The sequence below is a fragment of the Lolium perenne genome, chromosome 4, assembly GCF_019359855.2.
Source record: "Lolium perenne isolate Kyuss_39 chromosome 4, Kyuss_2.0, whole genome shotgun sequence".
In the NCBI taxonomy this organism is placed as follows: Eukaryota; Viridiplantae; Streptophyta; class Magnoliopsida; order Poales; family Poaceae; genus Lolium; species Lolium perenne.
In genome coordinates this window covers 361,181,887-361,196,996 of record NC_067247.2, presented here as the reverse complement: position 1 = coordinate 361,196,996, position 15,110 = coordinate 361,181,887, and the positions used below count along the sequence as shown (strand labels likewise).

Genomic DNA, 15,110 nt, shown 5'->3' with positions numbered 1-15,110 from the left:
TTTCACCAGTTTTGACTGCGAGTCACTTTAGTTATCTCAAATATTTGGCAGCAAGGGGCCAAGAAAAATAGTGTTCTTTAACCATGCTTGAAACTCCTACATTAGAATCTAAAAACCTATGTTTCCTCTCTTCATCACCAAGGAATGCACACATGTTTGTTTTCCATTGCCTCCTTAACGATCCTTAACGAGCTGCTCGCGAGCGCTCGCAAGAACATAATGAGTCGAGCCGAACAATGATTTCAGCTCATTATTCTTAACGAGCTTAACGATCCGAGCCTTAACGATCACGAGCTTAATGAGCCGAGCCTTAATCTGAGCAGCTCGTTAGTCCACCCCTACATACATCAGGTACCTGTATATTATTTTGCTTGGCGTACTTGTTGAGTGCTGTGAGCAAGATATTGCGTTGACGCTCTTGTATCCGCCTGTCCCGCTCCTCACGGGACGGCCGCTTGGGTATTCTACTCAGCTGAACTTCGGAGGCTACAACAAAAGTATTGCAGAGGTCCTGAACAGTAAACTTTGATCGTCTAGGGATAGGATCATCCCAGGTCTCCAATCCGCCAATGTCGTCATGTTCGCCGAGAGCCGGTGAGGGCGGTGATGTCGAGTTCGACCCAGGCATGGCAAATCACCTAAACAAACCAGATCGTCCAACTGTCAGCAGCAAATCAGCCCACACAATCTGAGAGATACAGTGATAGGGAAAATTGGTGCTACCTGTAATTAATTGACGAGGGATTGTGTCCGGTGAAGGAAGGGGATCGCCGGCGATCAGATTAACCGCCGAATAGTTCCTAGGGCTACGCAGTTCCTCTCCTCCTTTTTTTGTGTGTTTCTTATTGCCCCCGGTACTACTAGTATTTTTTTTTTTGAGGGGAAAGCCATACGGCGCATTTTATTTAGAAGCCAACATAGTTACATCATCCAGTACAAAAGGAATAATAAAACTAGGTGGAGCAACATCCCAACTTACTACAGAATTTGATTCAAAAGAAAATTTAGCTAATTGGTGCGCCACTTGGTTGGCTTCTCTTCGACAATGTTCAAAGCTTATATCTTTGAAAGAATGCGCCTTCAGAAAGCAATCGGCTAAAACTGCCGTATAAGGGCTCCATATTTCAATCTCCGATTTGCAAGCCTGAATCAATTCCAGTGAATCTGACTCAATATTAACAGATGACACCCCCAGTTGCTCCAAGAATTCTAAACCTTTAAGTAGAGCAAGTGCCTCTGCTGTAGCTGCATTGAAGACATGGTTTAAGGGGCCTGCATACCCCGCAATAGCTTCTCCACGATCATTTCGAAGGACAGCACCACTAGAACCTCTGCCATTTTCACGAAATGATGCATCAATGTTCAGCTTATATTCTCCTTTGGCTGGCTTCTTCCAAGTATGTTCACGCTCGATTGGATTCGCCGAAGATGCCGATACATAATTCGCTGTTATGGCCTGAATTGCAAAAGCTGTCTTGAAAGGCTCTGAAACAGTCTCCCCTTTCACCATCTCACGGCGCTGCCACCACACATACCAACAGGCCACCGCGATTGTTTCTTTGATCTTCAACATTCCCAAAATAGGTGTATTTTGGTTTGATCTGCGCAAAATTTCCTCTAACACACATGAGCCCGATCTCTCACCAATTAAAGCTTGGTCAATATAGTCGGATAGGCCCAAGGACTTCCAGACTTCTCTAGCACGCAAGCATGTGAACAACAGATGTCTCATATCTTCGGGACCTGCTTGACACACGGGGCACTGAGGATGTAGACGCATGTGCCTATCAGCAAGGATCGATTTGCCTGGTACTACACCATGTAATGCTCTCCACATGAAAATTTTAATCTTGCTTGGAACGTCTAGCTTCCAAACTTTCTCCCATACGGGATTGCAGCTAGTATTACCTTGGCCATCTGATCTCCTCATTCGGTTACCAAATTGATGATTCCATTCTGTGTAATATGCTGATCGCACCGTGAAAGAATGCGACTTTGTATTGTGCCAGGCTACAAAGTCGTCTGTCAAATGCTCACTAAGAGGTATCTTCAGTATACGTTCTGCATCAATTTGCAACAAATTTTCCCTTATTAGCTCTTCATCCCAAGTCCCTGTCACTGGGCTAATCAGCTCATCTACAGTACGTAGTAGACTTTGGCCTTTACTAGACAACACTTTTCTGGTATAGCTATTTGGGATCCAATGATCTTCCCAGATGTTAATGGTTGTGCCTGAACCAACTCTCAAGATGTGTCCGCGTCTAAAAGTTTGCAGTCCCGCAACAATGCTTTGCCATGTATACGATGAACCCTTCTTCGGACCTGCTTTCAAAATGTTACCATCAGGGTAATACTTCGCCCTCAACACCTGAGCACACAATGATCCAGGATTGTTAATCAAACGCCAGACTTGCTTAGATAGCATGGCCAGATTAAAAGCATATAGATCACGGAAGCCCATGCCTCCTGATTTTTTTGGGACACACATTCTCCACCAAGAAAACCAATGCAACTTTTTCTGTTCCTCGGAATCTCCCCACCAAAAAGCTGACATAGCATCATTCATCTCTTTGCATAGACTCTTTGGTAGTTTAAAAACGCCCATAGCAAATACTGGAATCGACTGAATAATTGCTTTTAATAGAATCTCCTTTCCCCCCATAGACAAAAACTTCTCCTTCCATCCTTTAAGCCTTTGTATAATCCTTTCCAAAAGATATACAAAGCTTTCACTCTTATCTAATCCAACCATGGTTGGTAGCCCCAAGTATTTATCTGTAATTGCTTCTGTCATTATATCCAACCATGGTTGGTAGCCCCCGGTACTACTAGTATTTAATACAGGCAGGCTGGTTATACAGGCAGGCCGGGCCAGTGACCCAGTTCGACACTTACAAAGTAATCCAGAAGTAACGGACGAGAACTCCTAAACACAATTACTCGTGATTAGGGTTAGCGACTCGAAGCTAGATCGCTGGCGGGGTTCATATGGTCTCTCCTTCGAGCATTACTAGTAGTACCCCGTCCTAAAACCCTAAAAAAACTGTTTTTTTATAGTTTTGAGCGATAAAAATGCGTAAACTAGAACCCTTAAACCCCTAAATCCCTAAAAAAAATTCCCAGGTCCAACCCCTACTCCCCCTTCCAACCTGTAGAAGTGGGGGTTGGAGAGGCATTTTTGCCCCAACCCCTACTCCTCTCGTTTCCCTTCGCGAACGAACGCGGGAGGGATTTTTCAGCTCGAAGCCGCGCCCTCCCACCGTCGCCTCCCTCCCCTCCGGCCGCCGCGCCGCTTCCCACGCCCTCCCGCCACCGCCTCTCTCCCCTCCGACCGCCCGCGCCCTCCCGCCGCCGCCTCCCGCGTCTCTCGCGCCTCCGGCCCCCGGGGCCCTCCCGCGCTCCGCCCGTTCCGCCCTTTTCCCGCCTCGCGCCCGGCCGCCCCGTGCCGCCTTCGCTTCTTCCCTGGCCGCGCCGCCTCCGTGCCCCATTGCCTCCCGCGCCGGTCGCCCCGCGCCGCTTTTCGCCCCTTCCCCGCCCGGCCGCCTGCGTCGCTTCCCGCGCTTCGCTTCTTCCCAGCCCCGCCGCTCGCCTCCCGCCGCCGGGTTGCCTCACCCCGGCCCTCCCGCCGCCGCGCCCCGACCGGCCCCGGCCCTCCCGACGCCCCGACCGGCCGCGCCTCGCCCCGTTATGCCCCTTTTTGTTTTATTTTTGTTTTATTTTTTCTTTTAGATACATTGTTGGAAACTCATATATTAGTTTTTGTTGTATTATGTAGATGGACACCGACAATACGACGTCGTTGTCCGATGATTCCGTTTGGTCGTCGTCGGATGATTCGGATATTGAGGAGTTGCTTCAAGACGACGATGTCGAGATGATGAGCCTCCTCGTCGACGTGCAAGAGTTTGAAGACCGCACGAACCTGATGGATCAGAGGAGAGGGCCGAAGATGGGGCGAGTCACCATCTACCTGAACCGCGCTCTCGGCCACGAGCAATTGATGCACGACTACTTCGCGGAGGTACCGACATACCCACGACGCCTCTTCCGGAGAAGGTACCGAATGCGTTGTAGTTTGTTCGTGAAGATTGTCACCGATTGTGCGGTCGCCTCAGATTACTTCAAGCGTCGTAGATCCGCCGCAGGTATCATGGGGTTTAGTGGGTACCAAAAGATATCGGCGGCAATGCGGGTTGGCCGGGTTTAATTGGTCATCCGGTTGTATGGTGATGTGTATCTTCGAGCACCCAACGAGCAAGATACAAAGAGATTGATGGAGATGAATGAAAAAAGGGAATGGCCGAGGATGCTTGGTAGTCTTGATTGCATGCATTGGAAATGGAAAAATTGTCCAAAGGCATGGCAAGGCATGTATTGCGGTAAAAGCCGTGATGCAACCATTGTGCTTGAGGTCGTGGCATCAGAGGACACATGGATTTGGCATGCATTTTTTGGTTTGCCGGGCACACTCAATGATATCAATGTGCTCAATAGGTGTCCTTTGTTTGCAAGATTATATTAGTTTCCGGGGATGCTCCTACTTGCAACTACAAGGTCATGAACAATGAGTACTTAATGGGATACTATTTCACCGATGGCATTTATCCCGAGTGGGCAACTCTTGTGAAGTCCATCAAAGAGAAAAATGGGGTGGCATTAACCAAAAAAAGGCTCATTTCACCAAGGCACAAGAGGCAGCCCGCAAGGATATTGAGAGAGCTTTCGGTGTTTTGCAAGCAAGGTTTGCCATAGTTCGGGGTCCAGCTCGTTTTTGGGAAAAAAACCTTGGAGAACATCATGAAATGTTGTGTGATTCTACACAACATGATCCTCGAGGATGAGAGAGGGTTAAACCTTCCTTGTTTCTATGACAATGTTGGTACCCGTGTGCAACCGGAAAGAAACAGTTCTCGCGTACAAGCTTTTCTTGAAGCACATCGTCAGATTGAGAATGAAAAGACTCATGCCCAGCTCCGGGATGATCTAGTCGAGCACCACTGGCAATTGGATGGGCGGCGCCAAGGCCAATGATCTACCTTTGTTTTACTTTTCTATGTCCTATTTGATTCGAATTATTATTGTTATTTGCAAAAACATTGTTGTAATAACTTGAATGATTTTATTATGTGCTTGAAAGTACTATTCTTTGTTGTAATAATAATTAGAATAATTATTGTTTCCTTCAAACTGTTATTGAGATGATGAAATTTGTGATATGTCATATGACAGTTTGAAGGGTTGGGGTTGGGGCAAAGACTAGAACCCTCAAACCCAACCCTTATAACGGAATATTCCGTTATAAGGGTTGGGTTTGAGGGTTCTAGTCTTTGCCCCAGTTTTTCAACCTCTAAAAGTGCCAAAAAATGCCCATTCTCAACCCTTAAAATGGTTTGAGGGTTTGAGCGTTTAGGGGTACTACTAGTGATGCTCTTACCCCGGCTATTAGGTGCACGTTCGGGCTAATCAAAGGAGTCCAACTGCCGGCCTTGGTTCTGAGGTTTGGGGTTGGGGAGACCGGGAGAGGTGTCAAGGAGTTAGAAACATGGCGACGTCCTCGTCAAGCGGTTCCTGCATCCTCATCCGGCGTCCGCTTCCGCTGCAATGATGGAGGATGGCAACAGACGAAGGCTTCGTTTAGCGGTTGGTCCCCAAAAGAATACTACTATGACTGTTATTTTCTCTCTAGTGGGGTATTTTTTGCTTTTGCTCTCCGGAGGCGATGATGGAACCCGTCCGGATATGAACCCCAGCAAGCGCAGCTGCTGGCCCCACGGTGGGCACCAACTATCATCATGGTGTAACAACAAATGCCATGGGTAGGCTTAAGATAGGGGCCGGATGTACGCTTGAGGATCCGGGAGAGGGATATGATAGAGGGGAGAAACACACTAGGCGATGTATTGAATTTAGGAACTTAGCCAAATGGCCAGAGGTTGAAGACGTACGGCTTACATGCCCAAATCTATTCACTACTGCCCGATCGTCCCGCACAGGGGTGCCCCTCCTCTCCTTATATAGTGGAGAGGAGGCTTACAAGAGAAGGAACCCTAGGGGCATCTTTGCTGACCTAAGCTACTTTATAAAGCCTTTTGACTCCAGGGTGATGTCCCTTCTTTAATCATAGGCCTGGTGACCTCGTCCAAATTCTTTTACGTCATCTTCCTCTTTGGTGTCAGGGCTTCGATTAAAGCTGAACCGCTTCGCTCATCTTGTCCTTTGGTCCTGGAGAGAATCTTTGACCGGGGTGCCGACATGCTACAGTCGAGCTCATGCCGGATCTCGGCACCTTCATCTATGAGATCCGGCCTCTTATGCTTTGTCTTTCTCAAGTTTCATCTCTTTGGCGTAGCCCCGGTTTAGATACTTCCGGTTGCCCTTACTCCATCATACTCCTATTGGTATACCGATTTGTGTTAACCTAGCACTGCTAAACAGAGCTTCCAGAATCCGGATTAATCTTTAATCCAGTAAATACACATTTTAACATGGCATATTTTCCATAGTCTTGACCTACCGGGGATCATCCCCCCCGACATGGATGATATCTGCTTATCATCTTATAATTTCTTAGAATCATATTCACATATAATTCCTGGAGGTTTATTATTAAGGTCTTTATTTTCTGTTATAGTCATTTATTTATAAACTCAAGTTATTATTGATAGATTCTTGCTCCTTAGGGTTTAACCTAAATACCATTCTCAAGGTTCTATAATCAACACCCACTGTTGATGATTAGGGTTTTGGCTTAACAAAGGTTTAGCTAAGAATATTTGACTCTCATCCTGAATGTCAAGTGCTTGCTCAAATAACTGGAGTATAACACTTTAGGTGGAGCTCTCTTATATAGGCAATATTATTCTACGTTTATGATGTGCTCACAAGATCTCTTTTAGGTATATAGATTAAGGCCCCACTTGGCCGAACTAGTTGGATTAGTTTCTTATTTACCATTTCAATGCATAGATATGGTCTCATTCTATTTCATACTGGATTACCTCACCACTCCAAAGTGAGATGTATTATATCCTAGGGTTTTGCTAAACATTACTAAATTATTGAATTGATCATCTGGATATATAGATAGTTCTCCTCCTTCCGTGAGGTTTTGTGTAGATAGATTTGGATAGATACAAGTGGGATAGACAATTGTTTATGATGATGTCATTGCCATGAGTTCATGATTAGGGTTGAATATATATATATACGATGGGAATCATGGTAAAAACATCAATTTAAGTAAAGAGATGGAAAAGATAAGTCAATAATAGTTTCTTAATTCTAGATTGTTCATTAATTTATTGTGGAATATGTATCCATATGTTGTAGCAACAAGGAGTACCATATTATGGTCCCTTAGAAGATCTCATAATTGACCCCCACTTAATGTGTTATTGTAATGAATCTACTCCCACTTGATCCAACCCATATATCAAATCACCTCTACCCAAATCGACAGATCTCAAAAAAATTGTACAAATTTCATGTGTCATTTTAAAAACCTGAATTTACCCGTCCCAAATTTTCGAAAAATCCGGAACGGTCCAGCTTCGATCCCAAAACCAAACAAATGCACCCTTTCACGGGCGCGCAGCGCATGGCCACGGGCTCCACCCCGGACCCCAGACGTGTAGTATGAAACCCGGTTTTGGGCCGTCCGTTCCGACTTTCGAGTCCGCGGCGTCGTGTAGCTGATACAGGGAGCTGCTGCTGCTTTCCCTTCCCTTCCACACCCCACTCCACCCCCACCCCAACCGCAACCACACCTCATCAGCTCCCACCCACCTCCACCTCCTCCCTCCCTTCTCGCCACCCAGATCTCGCCGCAGCGGCCAGATCCATCCACGCCCGCCCGCCCGCCCGCCTCGCGAGGATCATCCGTCCGCCGCTCCCCCACCACCCCGCGGACACGTCCCTCGTCGGATCGGTGAGTTGCGAAATGGCGCTACGTGCTTCTGAGTTTTTTTGGGGGATTTTTGTTGGTGGCTTGTTCTGATCCATGGTGGTTCGATTCCTCGATGCAGTGGGTGTGTGCTCGCGTGCCGAGGCATTTCCGGAGCTCTCAGATCGCCTCCGAGCTCCTCTGGGTTGCGATCCGTTCATCGGCTGTAGATCCGCCAAGGTACCCTCCGATCTCTAATAGATCTAGGCCGCGTCCGCAAATATCTGCTCTGCTCTGCATCTGTATGGTTTCGTTTCATGTAAATGGACCCGGGCGGGGAGCAATCCCTGTTACTCTATAAAAAAATCTGCTCTGCATGGTATAGTGTACCATTTCAACGCTGAAAGCGTAGTTCTGTATGCGATTATTCACACCAAAGTCGATGCTTTTGTCAAGTTCTCACCGATGAAACCACAATATCTGATGTGCGTTCCATTTGTTTGGCACCAGGGCTCGTTCGACCCGCCACTCGGAGAAAACGTCTGGCCATGGAGACTCTGGTCATCTCGCAGCAGCAGCAGCAGCGCAGCCACCACCACCACTCAGGCCGCCGGAGGAGGCCGTCGCCGCACTTCTCGTCGCCCCACCCCATGCGCGCCTACCAGGCCGTCAACTGCCGCGCCTTCCACTCCAGTGTCAGCATCGGCATCCTGCCGTCCCCGCCCACGCCACCACCCGCACGCCCAACACGGAACTACTCCCCGGAGCCCAAGACCCCGAAGCTGCACAACGGGAAGAAGCGCAGCCGAGCTATCCCCATCAGTCCATCAGCAGGGTCTCCTCCTACCGGTCCCGAGCTCTGGGCCGGCCCGGCCTACTCCAACTCGCCGCCGCCCAGCTCACTGCCCATACCCAAGTTCTCCTCCCTCCACCAGAAGCGCAGTGTCTCGCTCGAGTTGCCACCCGCTGACCGGTCCGACCATGTCGAGCTGCTTGTGCATGCCAAGTCAGCACCTTCCACACCCACTGCCGGCTCAACTCTGGGCTTCTTTGGTGGCGACGACACTGCCATTGCGACGGAGAATCTCAGGAGGATCCTCCATCTCGATATCGCCTAGCACTCAATCATGGGCGTCACCGTGTACATAGGTCATCAACAGCTAACCTTGCTACTGTGTATAGAGTAACTTAGAATAGCAGCAGCCTTCCACCTAGGTTCTTCTTCATCACTAGTACTACTCTTAGGTGGGTTAGCAAGCATATCAAGACTCGTTGGAAACTGCTGTGAGAAGGGTGTGGTGGTGGTGGTGGTGGAGCCTGTTGGGGTGGATGAGAGCACAGCAGTTTCTGAGTCGCCTTTGTAGCTTCTAGTCACCTCTATGGTTCCAACTCTCTTTAGGTATTAGATCTTCATTTCCATTCATCATGACCCAATAGTGGTAGTAGTCTGCATGATCCTAGCTAGTAGGAAACTGCACCTGGCAGGGGTAGGGTAGTAAGGTAGTATATTGTTCTCTTGTCAGATAACTGGAGCTTACACTCTGGTATCTGTTCCTGTGCTACAGTCTAGGATATCCGCATCTTATATTCTTCTGATACATACATTCTGCCTCGCCATCTTGACACTCCTCTATTCATCCCGACTTCTCCGGTGCTCTGCAAAGAACACCAAGATCTCTCCTCACTGGCTCTTCTGTATTTTTTGAATGAAGAGGCCCAGTGGTGATTTCAACAAGTCCCCTCACTCATCCGTCTACTAACTTCTATCTCTGCACCTCCTCTCCCACCTCAGTTTGTTTCATATGTAGCATGTCCAATCCCCTCCCCTGCCATGGAATCTTCATTTCACCCATAAACTCAACTTCATCTAGCAGCAGGGATGCGCTTCTTCTGTCACCCTGTATAGTTCATGGTCCCTGTTCATGTTCATGGAACATGTTGAGGATTCAGTTTCTGTTGGCACGTTTGATAAAGGATGTGAGACTCCAGATTTCAAAGACCTACAAGAGTACAAACAGTGATATGGTAATTACTCGTCTACTGCTTGTTTAACCTTATGCTGTTGTTTTTGGGCAATACTAATGCCATTTCTGTTCTGTGGTGCTGCAGGTTTGCTTCTCCAGTGCAACTTCATGGTACATGTACCTGGGGTTCAGATTGCCTAAGCTCTAAATCTAGGTAATCATAAGTTTCCTGCTCGCTTAACCTATGCTGTTGATTTTTTTTTTCGAGAATGGCTGTTGATTTTTTTTGGCTAATAGTAATGTTATTTCTATTTTGTGTCCTTGCAGGTTTGCTTCTCTGGTACAACTTCAGGGTACATGTACCTGGGTTTCAGATTTCCTAAGATGTAAATCTAGGTAATCACAAGTTTCCGGCTCGTTTAACCTTATGCTGTTGATTTTTTGGCTATTACTGATGTCATTTCTGTACTCTGTTGCTGCAGGTTCGCTTCTCCAGTGCAATTTCATGGTACATGTACCTGGGGTTCATATTTACCGAAGTTTCAATAAATCTAGTAGCTTGTTTCCTTCGTAGTTAACAAGCATCAGTTCAGTGCAGCATATGCTAGACTGATCCTTTAATGTAATGCCTACTTGGCTAGCTTTTTCTGTTACTGTTTAAACTAATCAGTATATGGTTAGTGGTGTTTCCCTTTATTAGTAGATGTTGCTGCTTTGTCAGCGTGCTGTTTCAGCACAAAAAATGCTAGACCTTTATATCAGTGTTAATCATGTGTCGTAAAATCTTTGTTGTTGACCATTGTGAAGACCAGTCATGTTTTATATAATCTAGTTAAACAGTTGGTTGTTATGGCTCAGCTTTTCATCTGTTGTGTGCATGTGGTTCTCCATCATCAAGTGACCTACGGCTAACGTAGTCACGTGATCTATGAAACGCTTATGGTAGTGGGAAGATGTTTGAGATGTTTTTTGTTTATAAATAAAGAGTCACTGTGACCTGGTTAAAGATGCACGAAGCATTATTATTTGTCAGCTAGCTTTGGAGGATACTCTCGGCCATAATCTGAATTGTAAGCATGAAACTGACAATCAGAATTACTTCAGGCCGTTTATTTGTATTTTCGGTGTTAACCTAATCCCCTTAGGACATGTACGATGGGGTGACTTTAGCCTTCCTTAAGAGGTGCTATGTTGAATTTTTGATTAGTTGGAGAGAGAAGGTTGTTTTTTCTTGCCTAAGGGATCATCTCTTAGAAAATAAGCGAATAAGCGAAGACTATTTTCTTCATTGTACGACATATCACAACATGTCTTCCCCGAGAAACATAATTTTCTATCAAATTTAATTAATTATCATTAATTGTTAGGGATGAGATAACGCATTGTAGGATTTATATTAGTTGTCTTCTCTAGATGATGTGGTGGGATAAGGAAAGATATGTCTTCTCTACCATTATATTGGAACGCGGCTTGCCTGTGCCCGTTCCATGCGACGATCTGTGCGACTAGGCCACCTGGGAACATCGTACGGCTTTAAAACTCTTACCCCAGTGCTGGCTTTTGCTAAAACTCTTACCCCAGTGCTGGCTTTTGCTTCAAAAAGAAATACGGCTCCCTTCCGTATTCTCCGCCACTCCGTGATACTTGCGTATCGTTATTAAAACCGTCCTTAAAATTGGACACAAAATAGGAGACAATCCCATCATGCGAAAATACATCAACAAAACATACAGTTGCGTGCCAAAACTAATGCACCGCTAATGCAAATAGAAAAAGGGGGGTGAACACAGAAATTAACAAGGCTCATTGGCTCAACCAGGACACTTACATGCTCTGGTCAAGGTATGGATTATACATTTATTTTATGATTGCACTAATTTTTTATGCACTGAAAAATTGCTACAACTTAGGGCATCTCGAGGAGTGGCTGTAAACTAGGGTTGCGCTAAAAAAACATCAACATACAACGCTGAACACGTTTTTTATCTTCCAGCATACGCTATAAAGTAGGTCGCGCTGTAAATATTTTAGTGCGCATGGCAGTTTGCGCTATCTAAAGCGGTATATCTGGTGCGCCAACTAGCGCACTATAAGCTAGCACTGCGATCCTTCCCCGCGTGAAGAAAAACGGTTCCGAAATGTCTTGGCCTCGCCTGTCTCTCTGTGCTGCGACGACGAGGAGGTCCATCGGCCGCGCTTGGCCTCGCCTGGCCCTCCGTGGACCTCCACCTGAACTTTCGTCGAGCTCCGCCGGCCTAGCCCGACCCCCGCATCCCGGAGCTCTGCCGTCGCGAGCTGGGCCTCGTCTCCGAGCTGGGCCTAAAGCTTCGTCGGCCATCTCTAGGTTTTGGCAGTGGAGTGGGAGTGGGTGTGTTTTGGGAGGCAGATAGGCGGGCCAGGGGAGGACAATGGGAGGGCGTGAGAGGGCAACCCTCGGTGTCCGCGGCCATGCAAACAAGGCCCAGATTTGGGCCGATTTTGGGTCATCCCGGAGTGGGTGTGTTTTGGGAGGCGTGGGGCCGACGCGTCAGCGGCTCGGATGCTCAACCGTCGCCTACGTAGGAACGGTGCAGTTGCCGGGAACCGGAACCGTCGCATCGGCAACCGTGTCGACCGACGCGCCAACCGCCGGAATGGAGCGCGGACTCCTCGGAAGAGCAACCGCCGCTCTCTTCGACTTCTGCGCTGCTGTTCATCCGCGCTTATTAAGACCCGTATGTAGGCGCTTTCGGATCTTCAACCGGCCGCCATTCATCCAAACTTCCATCCGACACCTCCAGCGATGATGAGCTACATCTCCCAGCTTCCATCCGACACCTCCAGCGAGGGCAAGTCTGCTGGATGGCGCCATTGGTGGGACAGAACTCGGACGCCCAGCAGCGGCGATGATTCCCTGCCGCCAGTTGACAGCGAGGAGGAATGGCTAGGCGTGGAGGAGGACACGGAGGAGGAAGGGTCAGAGGAGGCGGTGGCCCGTGCGAAGGCGGAGTCGGACGCGAAAGCGAAGGCCAAGGCCAAGGCGCAGCCGGCGAGCACCGGCGACGACGAGGAGGACACTAGTTCCTCCGACGCGTCGGCCGACACCGTCTCTTCGGAAGAGGTGACGAGCAGGAAGCGCCACCGTGATGACGATGACGAGGCGAGGCCATCATCGAAGAAGAAAAAGAAGTAGTTTAAAATAATTTATATGTAATTTAATTATATTTTTTTCGAAATTTTATATGTAATTTGTTTATTTGAACCGATTTGAATATTAGTAAAGAGTTTTCTTCTATCTACATGCCCTTACTTCCCTCAAATACTTTTCCTTAAAAATACATTAAATACTTTTACCAAAAATACATTAGTACATGAGAGTTTCTAATCTAGGCAAAAATGTGGAGATGCCAATTCCCGTACTTATCCTTAAATACTTTTCCCTATAAATACATTAGTATAATGGAGAGTTTCTAATCTAGGAAAAAATGTGGAGATGAAAGGGAATATCTCGGGATTATTTTGTTCAAAGCTGAAGAAGTAAACACCGCACAAACTGTAAGCATGGTAGAGACTAGATTTGACTCTAGCTTGAAGAAACAACACACATCCTAAGAGCATCTCCACCTGCACACCACATAGCGGTCTCGATAGCGATTTGGGGGTCGGGAGAGAAAATAGGCTCACACCGGTGCACCCCAAATAGCGCTGACGCTTTTCCGAGCCCAATAGAAGCGTATGCAACCCCGTGTCGGTCCCTTGGCCAATGGCGCGAACCGGGTGCGCCGGCGCCTCGTGAGGCGGAAAATTTTGGGCGTGGGAGCCGCCTGTTAGCAACACATCCCAAAAGTCGACGCCAGCGGGGAGTGGCGGGGCCAACACGTCAGCGGCACATTCAAATTTAACCTAACCATCGCCTACCTCGCGACGGGAGTTATTGGCGCGCAACGGCGGTGCAGTTTCCGCAGACGCGTAGCGAACCGTCCCGTCGCGCCTAGCTCTCTGTGCTGGCGTTAATGAGCACCACCGCTCCCCCGCCTCTCTCCGGCCTATAAAAAGGGCGCTCTCCCATCGTCCCTCCCACACAAACCCTAGCGCCTCTCTTCCCAACCCTAGCCGCCACCATTTGAAGAGACGACGCCATGTCTGGTCGAGGTCGCGGCCGTGGTCGTGGTTGTGGCCGCGGCAGAGTTGCACGCTCGCCGTCGCCTGCGACGTCGTCGTCTTCATCGTCGGACCTGCAGGAGGTGGAGCGGCAAGTGTTGTTCGAGTTCGTCGTCGTCCTCAAAGGCGACCCACTCAGCATCTAGAGGCTGTCGGACAAGTTTGCCAACTTCGTCGCTGGTAACGAGCCGGCCTCTCTGCATCTGCGGGAGGCTGCCTGCGGCTGCTGCCGGTGGATTGTGGACGTGATCCGCGACACGCGCGGCAAGATGTACCTCCATATCGGCTGGGAGAAGTTAGTCGCTACCACCACTCCGAAGCCGGCTTCGTGCTCACGTTATCCTACTTTGGCGAGGGGGATATGAGCGTCAAGGTGTTCGACGAGACGCGCTGCCACCGGTACTACCATAGCAACACCGATGAGGAGGACGACTGAGTGTTGTTTCTCCGTAGCGAAAATAGGCACACATGTTTTTGGATGTCCTTCCTCGAAAGAACCAACATGGGTACCGTCACCAGCTGGATTTTCCAGTTTAGGTGTCTGGGAGTGCCTGAGAGTGTTCTTTCTTGGCAGCGAACACACGAAACCTGCGATACCAACACTAGTTAGGTTTAGTTATTTTGCAATGTTTTATATTTGTGTCAACCATAGTTCAAACTATGTATTAGTTTGTGAAAAACCATGTTCCAAATTATATCTTCGTGTAAACCATGTTCCCAATTATATGCCTATTGTTTTTTGGCACGGAAATTAGCGCAAGCGTATTTTTTAAACAAGATCCCTAGCTGAACAGTTTGAGATCAACGTAAAATTTGGGAAATTCATATCTTTCTAACTTACCGTAACAAATTTGGGAGTTGGACGATTTGGGAGCTGAGCCGGGAGGGGGTAATTGAAAAAAAGCTAAGCTACAACCTTATATTCTGAAACAAATGCCAAAAATCTATAGGCACTATAGAAAAGAACGGAGGGAGTATTAGTTTCTAGAATGTTTCTTCTCTTTATTCGAATTTCTATGCTTTTATTTGATATTTTAGTTCAAATTATCTATCGAAGCCGCCGGTTTGGGGGCACCGGTGTGGGAACAACACCCCCAAATAGAGGATGCAGTGTCGGCGCCTCT

The 15,110-nt window shown here is 47.8% G+C and overlaps 2 protein-coding genes across 2 annotated transcripts; one reads left to right on the top strand and one right to left on the bottom strand.

The window, feature by feature from the left end:
* Positions 1-575: 575 nt before the first annotated feature.
* Positions 576-1,510, bottom strand: LOC139830288 (uncharacterized). The gene is made up of 2 exons (XM_071818295.1): positions 1,106-1,510; positions 576-638 (listed from the first exon to the last, which is right to left on the bottom strand). The coding sequence occupies exons 1-2, from the start codon at positions 1,508-1,510 to the stop codon at positions 576-578; spliced, it is 468 nt and encodes a 155-aa protein (XP_071674396.1).
* A 6,224-nt stretch (positions 1,511-7,734) lies between these two features.
* On the top strand, positions 7,735-10,696 carry LOC127296809 (uncharacterized). The gene is made up of 6 exons (XM_051327034.2): positions 7,735-7,927; positions 8,025-8,122; positions 8,393-9,907; positions 9,992-10,060; positions 10,174-10,242; positions 10,329-10,696. Exon 3 carries the CDS (start codon positions 8,431-8,433, stop codon positions 8,998-9,000), a length of 570 nt encoding a protein of 189 aa, XP_051182994.1. The 5' UTR covers positions 7,735-7,927; positions 8,025-8,122; positions 8,393-8,430; the 3' UTR covers positions 9,001-9,907; positions 9,992-10,060; positions 10,174-10,242; positions 10,329-10,696.
* The last annotated feature ends 4,414 nt before the right edge of the window (positions 10,697-15,110 follow it).